This window comes from Carcharodon carcharias, chromosome 14 (assembly GCF_017639515.1).
Source record: "Carcharodon carcharias isolate sCarCar2 chromosome 14, sCarCar2.pri, whole genome shotgun sequence".
NCBI classification, from domain to species: domain Eukaryota; kingdom Metazoa; phylum Chordata; class Chondrichthyes; order Lamniformes; family Lamnidae; genus Carcharodon; species Carcharodon carcharias.
Genome location: NC_054480.1, coordinates 130,218,704 through 130,239,373, shown reverse-complemented (window position 1 = coordinate 130,239,373; position 20,670 = coordinate 130,218,704). Strand labels below are relative to the sequence as shown.

Sequence of the window (20,670 nt, the reverse complement as noted above, 5' to 3'; positions counted from 1 at the left end):
CTACGCCATATGGACTGCAGTGATTTAAGAAGGTGGCTCACTACCACCTTCTCAAGGGCAACTAAGGATAGGCAACAAATGCTGGCCACACCCCATGAAAGAATAATAAAATAAAGCTAAAACTGCCCTTTGTGTGCTGTCCAATGAAAAGGTGAAGAACTTTGCGGCTGTTGATTGCGTTTTTTTACCACCACGGAGACAAGGTGTACATTATTTAAACCTTTGTGTAATCCCAGTCCTTCACACTTTACAAAGCATATTTCCCCAGTCACAGAACCTAACCATACCTGCTTGGTGTTCAGTGGCATTACCATCACTGAATCTTCTACCTTTAACATCTTGGGGATTACCATTGACCAAAAACTTAACTGTGGCTACAAGGGCAGGTCAGAGGCTGGGAATCCTGCAGCGAGTAACTCATCTCCTGACTCCCCAAAGCCTGTCCACCACCTACAAGGCAGGAGTGTGACGGGTGAGTGCTGCTCCAACAGGGGGAAAGGAAAATGTAAGCATTTGTGTCTTTCATTAAAAACAGTAATTACATACATAGGATATATAGCACATAAACAGGCCATTTGGCCCAACAAGGCAATGCCAATGTTTTTGCTCCACTTGAGCCTCCTCTCATCATAACCCACTATTCTCTTCTCTGTCATGTGCTTGTCCAATATCCTCTTAAATGTATCTATACTGTTTATTTCAGCCACTTCCTGTGGTAACAGGTTCCACATTTTTATCACTCTTAGGAAAAGAAGTTTCTTCTGAGCTGCCTACTTGTTTTCTTGGTGACTGTCTTTTATTGATGACCTCAAGTTATGCTTTTCCAACGGGAAGGAGCATTCTCTCTGCATCCACTCTATCAAAAGACCTCGATGAGATCACCCGTCAGCCACGTTTTTTTACCTCTCTCTCTCTCTAACATACATACTCTATCACACACCCTCTTGCTCTTTCCCCCGGCCCCCTCTTTCCCCCGGCCCCCTCTTTCCCCCGGCCCCCTCTTTCCCCCGGCCCCCTCTTTCCCCCGGCCCCCTCTTTCCCCCGGCCCCCTCTTTCCCCCGGCCCCCTCTTTCCCCCGGCCCCCTCTTTCCCCCGGCCCCCTCTTTCCCCCGGCCCCCTCTTTCCCCCGGCCCCCTCTTTCCCCCTGCCCCCTCTTTCCCCCGGCCCCCTCTTTCCCCCCGCCCTTCCCCTCTTTCGCATTGTCACACTCTGCCATGCCTTGTCATTCTCTCTCTCCCGCGCACCTGCTCCCTCCCCCGCCTGCGTGCTGTCGCCAGCGTACCCTCTCGCTCGTGCATGTGCTCTCTCTTGCTCTCTCTTTAGTGCATGCTCTCTTGCGCGTGCTGTCTTTCGTGCATGCTCTCACGCATTTGACATTGTCTACTTGGACTTCAGCAAGGCTTTTGATAAGGTCCCGCATGGGAGACTGATAATTAAGGTAAGAGCCCATGGGATCCATGGCAATTTGGCAAATTGGATCCAGAATTGGCTGAGTGGCAGGAAGTAGAGGGTGATGGTCGAGTGGTGTTTTTGTGACTGGATGCCTGTGTCCAGTGGGGTTCCACAGGGATCGGTGTTGGGTCCCTTGCTGCTTGTGGTATAAATAAACGATTTAGACTTGAATGTAGGAGGGTTGATCAGGAAGTTTGCGGATGCCACGAAAATAGGTGGGATGATAAATAGTGAGGAGGATAGCCTTAGATTACAGGAGAATACAGACGGGCTGGTCAGATGGGCTGATCAGTGGCAAATGGAATTTAATCCAGACAAGTGTGAGGTGATGCACTTGGGCAGGACAAACAAGGCACGGGAATACACGATGAATGGTAGGGCCCTGGGAAGTACCGAGGATCAGAGGGACCTTGGTGTGCATGTCCAACGGTCCCTTAAGGTAGCGGGACAGGTAAATAAGATGGTTAAGAAGGCATATGGGATACTTGCCTTTATTAGCCGAGGCATAGAATATAAGAGTAGGGAGGTTATGCTGGAACTGTATAAAACGCTGGTTAGGCCACAGCTAGATCATTGCGTGCAGTTCTGGAATCCACATTATAGGAAGGATGTGATTACACTAGAGAGAATGCAGAGGAGATTTACCAGGATGTTGCCTGGACTGGAGAGTTTTAGTTATGAGGAGAGATTGGATAGACTGGGGTTATATTCGTTGGAGCAGAGGAGATTGAGGGCGGACATGATTGAGGTGTATAAAATGATAATGGGCATAGATAGGGTAGACAGGAAGGAACTTTTCCCCTTGATGGAGGGATCAATAACCAGGGGGCATAGATTTAAGGTAGGGGGCAGAAGATTTAGAGGGGATGTGAGGAAGAATTTTTTCACCCAAAGAGTGGTGGGAATCTGGAACTCACTGCCTGAAAGAGTGGTAGAGGCAGAAACCCTCATAACATTTAAGAAGTATTTGGATGTGTACTTGCGATGCCATGGCATACAGGGCTATGGGCCCAGTGCTGGAAAATGGGATTAGGATAGTTAGATACTTGTTTGACCGGCACAGGCTTGATGGGCCAAAGGGCCTTTTTTTATGCTGTGGACCTCTGTGACTCTATGACTATAACCAGTTTTTCCCTCTGTACCATTATTTTGCTTATGTGGTTTAATTTGGAATATTGTTCAGGATTAACCTTCTAATGGCAAAACCTCCTGTCTTGTTGACTTGAAGGGGATGCAGGCATTGAGAGGTAAGCAGAAGGCCAAAGAGGTTAGAAGAATTAGAGTAGAGATGAGAGTAGACTGTAGCAGTTGAAGAGCTTTCTGGAGTTGCTCCCCCTCTTTGCTAAAATTTCCCTGGTTCTACGCAGATTTGAGCTGCGAAAAATTTGGCTTTGTCATTGGTCGTACCTGGATGGAGTGCAGGCGCATGAAACACTCAAGGATACTCAATGACAGCTCTCCAAAATAAAATCATTGTATTTCCTTGAAAGAAGAAAGCAAAAGCTTCTCATCCAGTAGTAATAATATCATGGCTTACTGCACGTCACGTTCCCTCAGACTGTTCCTTTCCAGACTCTGTTTCAAAGACAACAGGACGGCCTTTTTTTTTATTGAACTGCACTGACCACCATTCATGCAGATCTGCACAAGCCAGCGATGTCTTGGTGACCCAGATGTTCTATTTCTGGATTATGGGAGTGACCGGTTCAATGTGGATCGTCATATCGAGCAGCCAACCCCCTTATTTCAGACAGATGTATTTGAGACCGTGTCAACCTTAACTTCTTGCTGCCCAGGGATGTCCAGCTGCATTTCAGCTCTCTGCTCCTGTAGGCTCTTTTTTTTCACCTTGTGAGGATAGCAGCAGAAAGGGGGGGGTTCTTCAATTGGCAATGGTACAAGTTTGTGGCCCGCCCTTCCCTACTTGGCGGCCCCCCAGCACCCCTCCCCCCACTTGTGGTCCCTCAACACCCCCCCACACCTTTGCAGCCTCTCTTTGCCACTCCACTCTTGGGGCCTCTCTTCCACCCCCCTTCATGGCCTCTCTTCTGCCCCCACCCCCCCACGGTCTCTCTTCTCTCCCCTCCCCCTTCATTGCCTCTCTTCTCTTCCCCCTCCCCCTTTTGCAACCTCTCTTACCCCTTCTTTCATGGCTTCTCTCAGCTCAGCTCCCTTTCAGGCACCCCCCCCCCCCCAAATGGTCTCTCCCTCCCCCTTCGCTCTCTCTCTCTCTCCCTTTACCACATCTCTCCCCCAACCCTTTGCTGCCCCTCCTTCCCCCTTTGCTGCCCCTCCTTCCCCCTTTGCTGCCCCTCCTTCCCCCTTTGCTGCCCCTCCCTTCCCCCTTTGCTGCCCCTCCCTTCCCCCTTTGCTGCCCCTCCTTCCCCCTTTTGCCCCTTCCCCCATTTCGCTGCTCCGCTATTCATCCCGCATGCCACAAGATCTGATTATCCTGGGTTATTGGAATGCCTGTCTGAATCATTGAAAGAGGTGGTCTTCCTGCACCACGGTGTTCTCAAAGGTCTAAAGGGGGTAGTGGCAATATGCTGAGTGTGTGCGCAGGGTCTGCAGCTCACTGGTTTCCTCTTCACCTTTCTTACCACAGATTTTGCCCAGTATACCAGTGGCTGATTTCTGCCTAGCTTGAGTTCTTGTTCTATCTTGTGTTCACTGACCTAGAATAGTGACAGTCACTGCCCCATATTGATATGCAACTGAGTTAGACCACGGAGTTTATCATCAGTTGTTGTACAAAGCAGGGCTTTGTGGCATCCATTAAATAATTGGGGTTAAGGGGGGAGGGTTGGATCTGTTGGTACCCGAGCACAATTTTTATTTTTAAGTAATTTCTCTAAACAGAAGCTTGAGTTTATTTATGACCCCCGCCCCCCCCAAACATCCAGATGCACCTCAGTTTGCCACTTGACATAGAAAACTGAAGATATGTTTACCTTGCACTGAAACTGATTTGGATCAGTGAAACTGCACCATCTGTGGCTTGGGTCAGCTGGGGATGGAGTTATTTTTTTGGCAGGCTTCGATGCTCTGCATCAACCTCCAGCTGGTAATACCCATCTAAATAGGTGCCTCATCAGTGAGGGTTACTTAACCACGCGATAGACAGCTCCTGCTGGCTGATCAGAGTCAAATTGGCAGTGGTTGTGTGTAATGTCTATGACCTTAATTGCACTGCTGAAGGAGATCTGCAGCTATGCAGTTCCTATCCGACAACGTCCAGAGTTTGTATCAATATTGAATGTCGCTCTTTTTTTTTAACTAAAGGAAAATTAGTTCCCTGTGTGTTTTTTTTTAATTTTGCACATTGCCCTTTATACGCCAGTAGTTTCTTCAGTACCTCCATCTCGACCTTGTGTTGCCCTGGTCAGTAAAGTTAAAATCAAGTCATTCAGGGCCAGAGAGGTCCCATGTCCATTCATTAATCTGTGTAACGTTAGTGAGGCCCAGCTGTAATGGGGGAGGAGGTATATTGCTGCTATTCCCCGTGGCAGCCTTTGGGTATAAAGAGTGGGGAAATCATTCACAGCTATTGGTTCTGGTGAGGATTCTGTGGATTATGAATGCCTGCTGAATGCAGAATTGGACTTGACTGTGAAGTCTTCCTGTGGTTGGATGAGTTCCAAATCTGGCAAACTAAACTTGCACAAGAGGCCTTGGGCTTTTGGTAGAGGAGTCAGAAGGGAATTGGTGCCTCACACCCAACAGGACATAGTGTTTTCACTAAGGTGGGGGTGGCGGGTGAGGGTTTGAAGTAAACAAGAAGCTTTTATTTCTCTTTGCATTATGTCCTACTGGTGTTTTAACACCTGTTTTGTGCCCTAGTTTGGTTGCAGATTTTCTCCTGATTTTATTTCCCACTAGTGCTGTGTCCTGATTTGATTATAGTTGCCTCTTGCTGTCCAATTAAAGCAGATTTATGCTGTCTGCTTCTGCACACAAGGCTCTGAGTTAATGCTCCAGTATCCGTGCAGCTGGCAAAAGAAACCAGTTTTATCCCTACAACTAAATTCTCAACTTACTGCTGCAGCTGATCCCCGGCCCTTTTATTGTAGAGTTTTCTTCACTTCCATCTATTATCAAAATCAAAAATTACTTAACCTTTTATACTTTGCAAGATGGCAATATATTGTATCCAGTCTCTGGTAAAGGCTCAATTACAAAACCATAGATCGCATTTGATTGGGGGATTCAGGAGGGCAGTAAGGTAATGGTCATTCTTTTCACATCTTAGAAAATGATTACAAGCTAAGCTGATAGAGAAATTCAGCGCCTGACCCATACAGCCCAAAAGTTTCAATTCCTGATCTGCCTTGAGTTAACAGATGCTGCAAGCAGCCCGGAGGTAGAAAGGGGATAAATTGACTTTGATTCTTGCTTCTGGTTATAGGTGAAAGACATTTGCATATCAATCAAAAACAAACCAGTTTAGAACCATTCAATTTCATATGTTTCATTTGCTTAAATTCAGCTTTAAAGAGGTATGATGGAATTGGACTCGGGTTGGAGTCTCTCCCCTCAGTAAAGGAAGGAGGAAAGATTTGCTTTTATATAGTGCTTTTCACAACCTCGGAACTTATCAAAAGTCTTTATAGCCAATAAAGCTCCTTGTAGCATAGTCACTATTGTAATGGAAATGTGGCAGTCAATTTGTGCACAGCAACACCTTCCTAAACAACAATGTGATAATGACTAGATATTTTTTCATGTTGTTGGTTGAGGGATAACTATTGACCAGCGCACTGAAGAGAGCTCCCTTACTCTTCTTTACATGGGATCTGAGAGGACAGACAGACAGCTTTGGTTTAGCGTATCATCCAAAAGATGGCACCTCCAACAGTTCAGTACTCCCTCAGAGCAGCACTGCATCAACTGATGTTTTGTCCTCAAACCTCTGGAGTAGGATTCAAACCCATCGCCTTCTGTCTCAGAGGCAAGGGTATTGCCCAGCAAGGCATATTATCCTGCTCAGTCATGAAGTATGGCCACCTGGACGTGGTACCAGTCTCTCCACAGCTGGATTCTGACCAGAGTCGGCACCATGTGGAGAGTAAATGTTGGTCATGTTTGTGAGGGGGAGAGAGTAGGGGAGGGGAATTGAATCCAAGGAATTAGGAAGATAATCGAAGTGGAGCAGCCTGGTGTAGCTTGTGACGGTTTTTATTGGAATGAATTTCCTAACTTGTCAGGTTTTGATATGATAATTAGAATTTATATTTTTAAATTCAGAAGAATGGAATCTGGTTACAGACTTCTCTCTTTCCAAGGTCAGGAAGTGTTGTAGACAAGGCTATTCTTTTGGGACTGATGTAATGTGTGTGTTTGGTGGTGGGGGGAATGGGGTGACGAAAAATTTATAGTTATAGGCCCAACTTGTCTGGGCTGGTAAATTGTCAGAAGCAAAGGGATTCGAGGTTTTCTCAGGGATTAAGTGTTTTGTACTATGAAGTATTAGCAGTTCTCTGATGCTTGGCATGTGTAGTTCCTTCTACCTGAAGAAAGAACTTGGATTAATAGAGCACCTTTCATGTCCTTATACTCTTCAGATAAGGTCATTGTTATGTACGGAAACAAGTAGTTTGTGTACAGCAACATCAACACAACAGCAACTTATCTATTGCCTTTAACGTAATGAAATGTCCCAAGGTGCTTCACAGGAGCATTATAAAACAAAGCATGACGCCTAGTCACATAAGGAGATAATAGGTCAGATGATTAAAAGCTTGGTCAAAGGGAAGTGTTTTAAGAAATTTCTTTATGCAGGTAAGCGAGCTGGAGGGTGGAGAAGTATAGGGAGGGAATTCTAGAGCTTGGGGCCTAGGCAAATAGAGACGCGACCTTATGATCCCACAAACAGTGTAATAGGTGACCAGTTTGTGTGTTCCGGTAGTGTGGTTGAGGGAGGAATGTCAGTCTGGACACTGCAGTAATTCCTCGTTTCCTTTCTAGAAGTGCCAGGGTTTTTTTTTTCACTCCACTTGAGCAGTTGGACCCTCAATTGAGGGTCTCCTGTAAAAGGTAGCACCTCCAAAAGCACTCTGTCAGCATTGCACTGAACAGCCTTCAGAGTGATTTGTTGCATGCCAGACCTTTCTGAGACGATGAACTGCTGTGTAAATCCAAGTGTGGCCACCTTTACCAATGAAATCAAATACAGCTGGCTTTATGAGACCAACCTCACTGTATAAAACATGACTGGATAACAACAGCTGTAATGCTTCTACCAAGTTTTGATAGCGGAGAATGTTTGGGGAAGGAATGAGTGTTTTTTCTTCATGATATTTTATTTAGACTGCTGGAAATTAGGTTTCATTCACGTTTTGCAGCAAAAAACCTTAAGTGGATTATTAATCGTAAAACTTCGCAAAATTGTCCAATTTGGAGAAAAGTGCTTTTCCTTGAAAAGAATTGTAGCTGAGCTGTGTTCCTGAGTGACTCGATTGATGTAGGGTTGGTCGGATACTGGATTGAGGTGATGTTTTACATTAAATTTCCCTTTGGAGGCGTGTCTGGCTTCTGCCTGGCAGTTTCCCACTGAGAACCGTGACTAACTCTACGAGGAATCGCAGTGTAACCGCCTTGCGGTGAATGGCATCGCGTTCTGACTTCCAGTGCGTGCTGCAATTAACTCCATGCACACTTGCTGCCTGGGCAGTCTCCTCTCTGTTCTTGTTTAAAAGTTCATTGTGTTATTTTGCTCCGTTCCCACATCTATGGAAAAGAAAGATTCCATCTACCCGTAACTGCATTTATCTCCTCCTCCGGGTATTGTTGCTTCTGAAACGTTTAGCTAATTTGTGGTTTATGACTAAACAGCCTTAATTTAAGCCAAGTTCTGGTTTTAACATCTGTGTAAACTGTAAAACAAGGGGAGGAATTAATCCCCATGAAGACTAGGATTGACTGACCTCTGTGCTCTCTTCCTCTTTTTGGTGTGGGGGGGGTGGGCAGTGGTGGTTGGGGGAAAGCTAATTGGTGCTTTAGTGACTTCAAGAGCCATGCCTTCTGATGGAATTATGTAACCAAGTCCAGCTCTCTCATGGCAGACTCACTATGCTGACTAACAGCATCGAGCTCTAGAGTGTTTGGCCAGCTAAGACCACCGAACCCGCTAAGACTTGCAATCTTTAGCCAGGGGCGCAGTTGAGAATCCAACTTAAATTGTGCACCAACTGAAAATTGTAGGGAAGGGGTGAACAGATGGGTGTGAATTTGTTCTTGCACCATCAATTTGGAGGTTTTTGAACCTGCTGCTCTCACCATCTGTATCAATTACTCCCTTTTTCCAACTGGCTTCCATCTGCAGAAGGCGCCTGAAAACTATTCTGCTGACCCTTGTCCCCGACAGCACAGGGAACCAGCATTCTGGATTTATATAGCGCCTTTAATCCTGCTAGACGTCCCCACACTTTACTGCCCATTTTTCCACACATCTTTGTAATGTGAAGGAGAATTCAGAGGACTGGGTGAGTCAAAAACTCGGTCAAAGAGGAGTTTTTGAGGGAGGCCTTAATGGAGAAATCCAAGTTTGTGGATTTTGACTCATTTTAAGAATGTTTGCAGCTGCGGTCCAGGTTTTATGAGCAGTCCCGTCCTCTACATGTTTAAGACCACTGGGGTTTGCAAAGCTGCCGATTTGCATCAATCCATTTGGAGCTGTTCCAGTTGTATTACTATAGAACAGTTTAATCTGCTTTTGTGAATGTCAGACAGGAACATCTCCTTCTTAGGAACAGGTCTGATCGGTTGAGCAAGCTTGCTTACTTACATAATCGAGTTTTTTTTAGACACTTTTTTATTGGCTGCAGCACATACAGTGAGTTGTTGACCAGTTGGTGACGTTAACTGCTAGTTAATGTCTTGCTGTTGTTTCCAAAATGAGCTGCTGCTGGTGGCAAGATGGGATTTAAAAAAAAATTATTTATTTTTTTGCAGCCTTTTCATGATCAAACTTTTCAGTTGATTTTCAGCAACAACAAGCATCAGAATTGGAGCAGCAATTTAATATCTCACCCTGCCTTCCACAGCAGAGTTAAAGCAATCAGCAGGCCTGCCACCAGCAGCTTCAACAACAGTTAAAACCATAACCTCAAGCTCCAACTCCCATCCCATTCTGTCCCTCACCCTGAAACCCCTCTCACCCTGACACTTGGCCTCTAATGCAACCTGTCCACCTTTACTTCACCATTGATACTGTGCCTTCAGCTAGTGAGGCAAACTCACCATACGCACTGACATTCTCTCCCTAGATACCTGACCTCCTTTAATGTCCTCTTTAAAAAAACAAGTTTTTCGTCATTCCTTCAACTACCTCCTCCTTTGGCTCCAGATCTATTTCATTTGCTCCTTTACCGCTCAGCTGTGGTCCAGTTGGCTGCACCCTCACTTTTGAGACAGAATCAAGGTCCCGAGTTCAAGTCGCACTCCAGGACTTGAGCACTAAAACCAGGGCTGGCTCTTCAGTGCAGCACTGAAGAGGGCATTGCTTTGCCGAAGTGCCGCCTTGCAGATGAGACATTAAACCGAGACCCTGTCCACCGCCTGGGGCGCACGTAAAACACCCCATGGCACTGTTTTGAAGAAGAGCACGGGAGTTCTCCCTGCTGCCCTGACCAATATTTATCTCTCAAAGAACTTCATAAAAACAGATTATTTGGTATTTATCACATTGCTGTTTGCGGGAACTTGCTGTTTATAATTTGGATGCTGCGCACCCTACATTACAACAGTGCCTACACTTCATTGGCTGTAAAGCATTATGGGACATCCTGCGGTTGTGAACAGCCTTTTGTAAATGCGAGTCTCTTCTCTCGGCGAAGCACCTTGAGGCATTTTTCAGCATTAAAGTGACCCTCTGGTCTCGCCGGCCGGATGAGGCCCCGTGCCATCTCTTTTCGGAAAGACCCACTGCATTAGGTGCCAATCAAGCACTTAACTTGGTAGCAGTGGGCCTTTGTCGGGGTGATGGTAGCTGCTGATGGTACTACGTCCGGCCAATGCCCAGATCCACTAATGGACCCAGGCACCGGTGAGTGATGGTGGGTCATGGTGGAGGGAGGCGGGGGCAGTGTCGGCATCGGCAGCAAGGGCAGTGGCTCTCAGTGGCATTAATTGCCCACTTAAGGGTCTCAGTTGGTGGTGGGCAGGAAGGTCATCCAGGAGCGGTCCCACCACGAATTTAATCGGGGAAGAGGCTGGAAGGCAGTGGGATCCCCGCCTGCCACCCTCCTGCCCAATTTAAGTGCCCTCTGCCCCCAAACTCACCATGGGCCAGGGCTTTAAATTCCGCCTTATGTAGTTGTAAGTGATTGTCTAGTCTTAGATTTGACTAAATTCCCTGCTTTATGCTGAACATTTTTCTGCTTGATTTCTATGGGAGGGTTTTCTTGTTTTTGCTGCCTTCCTTTGAGGGGTCAAGCCTGCTGCTGGAACCATGTATCACTTCTTTTTGGGAAATTCCCTCGTGTATTAAGTGTCAATCGGGCACTTAACTGGGTAGCAGTCTAATGACCCGTTCACAACTGCCCTGCTTGAGAGGGGGCTGAAGGAGACCCATTAAGTTTTCAGTATCTTGCTTTGGAGCTACATTAATTGTGTAAAAAAAAAATTCAGATGAATCATAAAAGATTGATAAACAAAGGCTCATCCCCATTTCGCAAAGGATCTTTTATAACCATCTGGCTATATTCTTCATTCAGAATCATAACGTTTTAAAATACGTTTACGGGATGTGGCTAAGCCAGCATGTATTACCCATCGTTAATTGCCCTTGAGAAAGTGGTGCTGTGCTGCCTTCTTGAACCGATGCAGTTCCTGTGGTGTAGGTACACCGATACTGCTGTTAGGGAGGGAGTTCCAGGACTTTGACCCAGCGACAGTGAAGGAACGGCGGTATATTTCCAAGTCAGGATTTTGAGTGGCTTGGAGAGGAACTTCTAGGTGGCGGTGTTTCCATGCACCTGCTGCCTTTGTCCTTCTAGATGGTAGCGGTCATGGGTTTGGAAGGTGGATACAGATTGACAAAGTACAGAAGTAGACCATTGGCTAAATCTATGTTTTTTGGTTACCAACCCTTCCACCAATGGAAACAATTTCTAATCAGGTGAAGGCAGTGGGGTAGTGGTATAGTCACTGGACTAGTAATTCAGAGACCCAGGGTAATGCTCTGTGGACCTGGGTTCGAATCCCATCACGGCAGATTCAATAAATATCTGGAAGTAAAAGTCTAATAATATCGTAAAAACCCATCTGATTCACTGATGTCCTTTAGGGACACCAGCTTCTCAAGGGCAATTAGGGATGGACAACAAATGCTGGCCTAATCGCATGAATCAATAATACTCATTGTAACCATTTATGATTTTGAATACTTTTATCCACTCAATTTTTTCTTCTGTAAAGAAAGACAATAGTCCCAAGCTTCCCAACTCTCTCCACATAACTGAAGTCCCTCATCCCTGGTAACAATCTGGTAAATCTGTTTTGCATTCTCTCCAAAGCCTTGGTGTCCTTCCTATAGTGTGATGCCCTGAATTCAACACAGAGTAATGGCCTCAAATGTGTGCAGCTCCCTGGTAACCATTTTTCTTTATGTACTCTTTCCTTTGCCAGCCTCTTTTGTGTACCATGCACTGGTCTTTGCCCAAAGATTTGCTCGGTGAATGTAAAGACCATCGAATCCGTGACAGCTGCTCAGGAACTGAGAGGTTGCACTATCATCAAAGGCTGCTTGGTCATCAAGATCCGCGGAGGAAGTAAGTGCCAGAAGTCATGTTGCTGTCTCAGCATGTTGTTACGTTTCTTGTCCACAGGTATCTCAGCATGAATGAATCCCTACAAATCTGCATGTTTCTCTGACTCTGAGCTAGAGTTAGAGACCTCAGACAGTTCCATGGGACTTACCTGAATAGTTACCCAGGAACCAGGAAATGTTAGATAGAAAAATCCTGGTCTAACTCCTGGGTAACTACAGAATTGATCCCCCAATCACTCATATTGTACCCTCCCCACACTACCACTGACCACCAGACTACGCTGCCAATAACTGACCTGACCAGCCCCTGACCTGACCCAACTACACATTTACCTCCCTACCTACTCACCCCTCTCATTCATCCATTCACCCATTCACTAACACCCATGTGGACCTTTTAAATTTACCATTTGGCAGCTAGTGCCATAAAAAGGTGGCATGTCTCATCTTTCCCCCCATCCCCCCTCCATTACAAACCTACAGACTGGCTTCTGAAGAAAATCTTTTATCTGCAAATTTATTAGACTTACTGGTAGAGATTGTGTGCAGAATATAAGGACCAGAGATGACACACAATTTACCTTTGCGGGGGAAGGAAAATGTAAGAAGTAAACATCTTCCAACAGAGAGAGAATCATAAAAGCAAAATACTACAGATGCTGGAAATCTGAAATAAAAACAAAAAATGCTGGAAAAGCTCAGCAACATCTGTGGAGCGAGAAACAGAGTTAACGTTTCAAGTCCGAATAACTCTTCTTCAGAATTAGAATCGTTATTTGTGATTTTAATTAAAAACAGTAATTACCTTTACCATTTAATTTGCTAACATTCCGATGGTGATATCTGTTCTGTGAAGTTTTCTTCCCCATTGATGGCTGGATTAGCGTCTATGCCTGGCAGGCTTTTTGTAGCATTTTCACAGGTGATTGACACAGTACCACTGCATTAGGCGGAAAAGCCTGACATTTTGCCTCTGCTCCTTCCAGGAGCTTATACTGTGATGCCATCAAGTTATAGCATCTGTTCGTGATAGGAGCGGCAGTAGGCCATTCAGCCCCTCAAGCCTGTTCAGTCATTCAGTCACAGTCAGTATGGCACAGGAGGAAGCCATTCAGTCCATTGAATCCATGCCAGCTCTTGGTGGAGCGATGCAGCCAGTCTCATTCCCCCGCTCTAACCCTGTAAGCCTATAAGTTTAGTACCTTCAAGTGGCCTAAGTCTCCAAGTGTGTCCCCTTTGGCAGTGCCCAGGGTTGACCTGGTTCAATAGGAGCAGACAAGTGGAAAACCTTCTGCTGATTGGTACCTCGAGTCCATTTATCTGCCTGAGTTCTATATCCCTTGATACGCTTATCTAACAAAAATCTGCCAATCACAGTCTTCAAAACCCCAGTTTCAGAATACAAATATTAAAGTTTGCCAAGTTTTTAAGAGGGCGTGAAAGTGTCATAAGAGTTCAAGACTTGGACGTTGAGTGAAATCTCACCTTTGAGTCATGCCCTCTTTGGGGTTTGGAGGGTGAAAGATCAGCTTTGTGCTTTGGACCACTTGGCTAGTACAACCTTAGGCCTGAGCTTTGACTTATGTGGGGCAGCCGAGTGAAGAGCTCCAATCCCTTATTGTTTTTCTTTATTCGTTCATGGGATGTGGGCTTTGCTGGCTGGTCCGGCTTTTATTGCCTAAACCTAGTTGCCCATGAGAAGGTGGTGGTGAGCTGCCTTCTTGAGCAGCTGCAGTCCATGTGGTGTAGGTACACTCACAGTGCTGTTAGGAAGGGAGTGCCAGGATTTTGACCCAGAGACAGTGAAGGAACGGTGATATATTTCCAAGTCAGGATGGTGAACGACTTGGAGGGGAACGTCCAGGTGGTGGTGTTCCCATTATCTGCTGCCTTTGTCCTTCTAGATGGTAGTGGCCATGGGATTGGAAGGTGCTGCCTCAGGAGCCTTGGTGAATTCCTGTAGTGCATCTTGTAGATGGTACACACTGCTGTCACTGTGTCGGTGGTGGAGGGAGTGAATGTTTGTGGATATGGTGCCAATCAAGCGAGCTGCTTTGTCCTGGATGGTGTCAAGCTTCTTGCGTGTTGTGGGAGCTACACTCACCCAGACAAGTGGGCAGTATTCCAGCACATGCCCGACTTGTGCCTTGCAGATGGTGGACAGGCTTTGGGGAATCAGGTGATGAGTTACCCGTCACAGAAGTCCCAGCCTCTGACCTGCTCATGTAGCCACAGTGTTTATATGGCTCGCCCAGTTCAATTTCTGGTCAATGGTAACCCCTAGGATGTTGACAGTGGAGGACCCAGCAATGGTAATGCCATTGAAGGTCAAGGGGCGATCGTTGGATTCTCTCTAGTTGGAGATGGTCATTGCCTGACACTTGTGTGGCACGAATGTTACTTGGCGCTTGTCAGCCTAAGCCTGGATATTGTCCATGTCTTGCTGCATTTGGACATGGACTGCTTCAGTATCTGAGGAGTCGCAAATGGTGCTGAATTTTGTGCAATCATCGGTGAACATCTCCACTTCTGACCTTATGATGGAAGGAAGGTCATTGATGAAGCAGCTGAAGATGGTTGGGCTGAGGACAGTACCCTGAGGAACTCCTGCAGTGATGTCCTGGAGCTAAGATGATTGACCTCCAACAACCACAACCATCTTCCTTTGTGCTAGGTATGACTCCAACCAGTGGAGAGTTTTCCTCAATTCCCATTGATTCCAGTTTTGCTAGGGCTCCTTGATGCTATAGTTGGTCAAATGCGGCCTTGATGTCAAGGGCTGTCACTCTCACTCTCACCCTTGGAGTTCAGCTCTTTTGTCCATGTTTGAATCAAGGCTGCAATGAGTTCAGGAGCTGAGTGGCCCTGGCGGAACCCAAACTGGGCGTCTGTGAGCAGGTTATTGCTAAGCAAGTGCCGCTTGATAGTACTTTTGATGACCCTTCAATTACTTTACTGATGATCAAGAGTAGACTGATGGGGCAGTAATTAGCTGTGTTGGATTTGTCCTGCTTTTTGTGTACAGGGCATACTTGGGCAATTTTCCAAATGTCAGATAGATGCCGGTGTTGTAGCTGTACTGGAACAGCTTGGCTAGGGGCGTGGCAAGTTCTGGAGTACAAGTCTTCAGTATTATTGCTGGAATATTGTCAGGGCCCACAGCCTTTGCACTATCCAGTGCCTTCAGCCATTTTTTGATATCATGTGGAGTGAATTGAATTGGCTGAAGACTGGCATCTGTGATGCTGGGGACCTCCGGAGGAGACCTAGATGGACCATCCACTCGGTACTTCTGGCTGAAGATTGTAGCAAATGCTTCAGCCTTATCTTTTGTACTGATGTGCTGGACTCCTCCATCACTGAGAATGAGGATATTTATGGAGCCTCCTTCTCCACTGAGTTGTTGAATTGTCCACCACCATTCATGACTGAATGTGGCAGGACTGCAGAGGTCAGCTCTGATCGGTTGGTCGTAGGATAGCTTAGCTCTGTCTGTCACTTGCTGTTTTTGCTGTTTGGCACACAAGTATCCTGTGTGACACCTCATTTTTATGTGCCTGGCGCTGCTCTTAGCATGCCCTCTTCATTGAATCAGGGTTGACCCCCTAGTTTGTTGGTAATGGTAGAGTGTGGAATATGCTGGGCCATGAGGTTACAGATTGTGTTCAAGCACAATTCTGCTGCTTCTGATAGCCCAGAGCGCCTCGTGGCTGCCCAGCCTTGATTTGCTAGATCTGTTTGAAATCTATCCCACATAACACGGTGATAGTGCCAAACACGATGGAGGGTATCCTCAATGTGAAGACGGGACTTCATCTCTACAAGGACTATGTGGTGGTCACTCTTGCCAATACTGTCATGGACAGATGCATCCGCAGCAGGCGGGTTGGTGGCACGTTGTTATTCTCTATTAGTCAGGTTAACACAGGAAGGTTTTCCTCTTGCCTGCTTCTATTGAACCATGTCAGGCATAGAGCACACTTCCATACAGGACACACTCAGAAACTGTGGTCACTCGATGTTACAGAACTCACAGGTTTATAGGGATGGACTGACAGGATCGCTTTACCAAGAGCTGGCATGGATTCAATGGACCAAACAGCCTCCTCTCTGGCTGTAAGGACTCTGTGGCTGTATGAAGGGGAAACGACAGATACATTGGCAAGAAGGGAACTGTCTGTTGAGACAGTTTGGTAGGCAGTGAAGCTGGATCAGCCAGTATAAAAAAAAAGAGAATTTAAGGATGAGAAGTACAGCACAGTTTTAAATAAAAGATACCTTAAGATGTTTAAAGGATAATTGAAGTTTTTAAAGGCTATTTAACATTGTTAGAGGATAATTTAGGCTTCTTAAAGGTATATTAAGATTGCGAGAAGTTTGTAACGACATTAAATAAAGGCCTAACCTGTATGAGGAAAGGAAAGGTGAAACGAGAGCAATAGTCCCTGTATTAAATGGAATCTGAAGTCGGTGCTTGCTGCTGATCTACAGTAATTTGCCTGACCTTTGGTGTTTAAAAAATGTTTTCCTTTGTGAAACAAACTGATAACTGCAACCCGGATCTTGCTATTGAATTATTGTTTCACAACCTTAAATAGCCTTTAAATACTCTTTACTTTGGTGATGGTATTGTGACAATGCCACTTCTAAATTGGTCGAATGTGTCACAGTTGAAACGGAGAGAGTAGTTGAAAGGGGATACAGTGAAGATTTGAGGGTTTAGATTGACTATGCATTTGGACAGGCAAATGGAAAATTAACTAAAGGTTTGTCATCAAGTTAAATAAGATTGTAAATTTATTGGAAAAAGTGCGCATCTTCTAAATGTGCAATGAATGAATTGGCAAAGTAGGACTTAAAGGATCCAGGTAAGCGGGTAAACTGTATGCTTTCAATTGATATTTCGATCCTAAGCCTGTTGGTGAAGTATGAAATTAGACACTAATACTTCTTTTGATAATGGCTTTATTTACAGAATGCAGTATTGCCTATGCCTGCTTTCTACTTCTAACCCAGTGCCCCAGCGGTCTCTCTTTATATGTGCTCTTAGTACTTATTTAAAGAATTCCCTTCACCTTTGAACCTTAACAATATAATTAATGTACCATGAACATCTGTGACCAGACAGTGTGGTGAAGCAATTGCAAAAATGCTAATTGACTTGTATTTCACCGTTTGGCCATATATCCTACAAGTGTTGAGATTACTTATTGTGCAGTGGTTAGACTTCACTTGGATTTCTGTGTTCAATTCTTGTCACCTCACACAAAGGATAGGGAGTAATCGACGAGAGAGAGGGGGTGGTGAACTTGGAGTTCTACAGAGATGGTGGGTAGAAAGCGTCCTCATTCAAGGATATAAAATATTAAATAGGACAGAAAGGGAGACGCAGCACGATTTCAAAATAAGCCAGGAGAGGAGAAGGGGATAAAAACCTTTAATAATGGATATTAAGAAGAACTAGCTTACACAGAGTGATGACTGTTTGCTAACCTGCTTGGCAGGTTATTCCAATAAAGCAACTGGGGGATGAAATTCCAAATACAGTTGGATGCTGTAACGAGTGAGTTTGGGTACGAGAGGGATGAACTTTGAAGGGCAAGCGGTTGTTTCTTGTCCTTGGCTCTTGTACAAAGAGACATTTATGTGACTAAGTTCTGCATTGCGAAACACTTTTGCTTCCCTTTTAACAGCTGAACTTTTTGCAATCTGGAAGCACTCTGTCCTCTGGTGTTTGATTGTGAAATTGCAGCTGATTTATGAAGATCTGAAAACTGTGGAGAAAGATGTTGCCTCCTCGCCCCAGACACTCATCACTCTGTATTAAAAAGTACTCCAAAATATCCACCTGAAATATACTTATCTGGTTCTCCCCTCTTGGTTTATTTTGGAGCAATATTCTGCATTTACCTTGTTATCACATTTAATATTTTATGTTGCTTAATGAGGTTCCTTCCCCTTTAACCACCACCTTAAAGAAAATCTGCATTTATTTGCACCCCCGCTGACCACTGGAAATCCCAAAGTGCTTCACAACCAGTGAAGTACATTTGAAGTGTAGTCACTGTTGTCATGTAGGAAACAGGGCAGCCAATTTGTGCCCAGCAAGCTCCCACAAACAGCAGTGATAATGGCCAGATCATCCCTTTTTTTGTGTGATGTTGACTGAGGGATAAATATTGGACAGGACACCAGGGATAGCTGCCCTGCTGTTCCTCGAAATAGTTTCTTTTATGCCCATTTGAGAGGGCAGACGGAACCTCAGTTCAACGTCCCATCTGAAAGGCAGCTCCTCTGGCAATGCAACACTCCCTCAGTACTACACTGGAAATGTCAGCCATGATTTTTGTGCCCAAGTCCTGGAGTGAGATTTGAACCCAAAAACTTGACTCGGATCAGATATAGGGGAGGTGGTGGCACGGTGGTAATGTCACTGGACTAGCCCAATGTTCTAGGGACAACTGGTTCAAATCCCGCCATGACAGCTGGTGGAATTTGAATTCAATTAATTAAAACATGAACTCTGGAATTGAAAGCTAGACCATGAAATTATCATCAATTGCTGTAAAAACCCATCTGGTTCACTAATGAAGGAAACCTGCTGTCCTTACCTGGCCTGGCCTACAATTGGCTCTAGATCCAGTGCAATGTGGTTGACCCTGAAATGGCCGAGCAAGTTAGTTCTAGGGCAGTTGGGGATGGCAACAAATGCTGGCCTTGCCAGTGACACTCACATCCCATGAATGAATAAAGAAAAGGTGAAAGTGCTACTCAATGAGCCATAGCTCAGACACCTTTATATAACCTGAGGTTCACCAACCTTTTACCCCCTTTTTGTGGTGAGCTAATTGGGGGTTGAAGTGAAATGGAAGCCCAAGTGAAGTCTGGTCCTTAAACAATAGCTATTCTACTTAGCGTTTCAGGAATAAAGAGATTTTTTAAAATAATAATTTTTTGTTTAAGCTTTTAGCCCACTTTCCACACTTCTTTTTCCCCTCAGTTAACCTGCTCCCTCTGCTTTGAGCCAGCCTGCTGTAGAGGTGTACGAGATCACCATGTCCGCTATCTATTTTCTATGCATAACATCTGTTTCCATCTCCTGTTAAGACCAGGAACTGCTGTATATAGCAGCATTAGGTGTGAACCCACTTCCTGCCTCTGTATGAGAGCATGCTGACCTTAGATTCTGCTAAAAATAAGTATTCTGTTTCCCTGATGAGTAATAAGCAGCTGAGCCCTATAGACCAAGTTCAGTCACCGGTCTCCATGGGGTTAACTGACCTCTGTATAGCGGTAGGACTAGGCACAACTACCAAATAAATTCCAGTTAGGACATCAAAAAGCCCCCATTCAGACAGAAGCTTGTGCCCAGTACACACAGTGCTACACTCGTACTCTCTCATACTCACATTCACGCTGGCGCACTCACTCACATTCATACTCACACTCTCACACTCACTCATCCTCACACTCTCATGCCCTCTCCCACAGGCGCCCACTCCCCCTCACGCCCACTCCCCCTCGTGCACTGTGTCTCATCCCCTCGCTCCCACCTCCTTGCGCTCACTTCTTCTCATACTCAGACTCTCACTGGCACGTATTCGCACTTTCACTCCCCATCAAGCACTCTCACACACACACACACTCCCTCATCCTCACTCTCAGTCCCTCACTTTCACCTAACCCCTCTCTGATGCACATTCCCTCTCCCACGTGCCTGCTCCTACTCATACTTGCACTGGCAGTCGCATTCTTGCGTTCTTGTTCTGGAAAGCTCTAGCAGTCACACGCTTACGCGCACTCTCTCTCACTCCCACGCAGTTACGCACTCACTCGCGTGGACACGCACTTATACTCCCTCGCTCCCGCCCACAGTCCCTCAATTTCACACACGCTCCCTCACTCTCTCTCACACATACAAACACACTCTCACTCCCTCCCATGTTCGCCCTCCCACACACACACACTGCCTAATTGTATGCTCCACATATATGCGTGTTCCAGCCAAGTGGTATCCCGTTTGCATGCTTTAACTTGGGCTCGCTCAAGCTTTTTGAGCAGAATTATAATACAGTGCTTCCCCAACTTTTTTAGCCTGCAAACCACCAACAATCTTATCAGCTGCTGTAGCTAAGAATACTAGTAGCCTTAAGTCCGCAAAATCAAATCTTTCTCTCTTTCCATCCCCTCAATCTCTTTACACTCCCTTTTTTCTGCCTCATTTCTCTATCCCTCCTCCTCCTCCCCATTATCTCTCTCCCACCTGCACCCACACCACAGACTCCTTTTCACTACTGTTTCTCTGTCTCTCACTGCCCTCCCTCATTGTGCACCTCATTCCTCACTTTCTTTTCTCTCTTCCCTATTTTGCCTACTGTCAGGAGAAACTATTTACAGCACAGACGGAATGAAATTTCGGAAATCTTACTCTGCTGTAATTAAATAGTTGT

General features: G+C 45.6%; 1 protein-coding gene across 5 annotated transcripts in view; it reads left to right on the top strand.

Moving 5' to 3' along the window:
- LOC121286826 (insulin receptor-like) overlaps nt 1–20,670 on the top strand; it is a 228,439-nt gene that overhangs the window by 153,739 nt on the left and 54,030 nt on the right. For all 5 annotated transcript variants that reach the window (XM_041203888.1, XM_041203886.1, XM_041203889.1 and 2 more), the window contains one exon: nt 12,079–12,221. In XM_041203888.1, the coding sequence (XP_041059822.1) occupies nt 12,079–12,221 (143 nt within the window). The remainder of the gene's footprint in view (nt 1–12,078; nt 12,222–20,670) is intronic.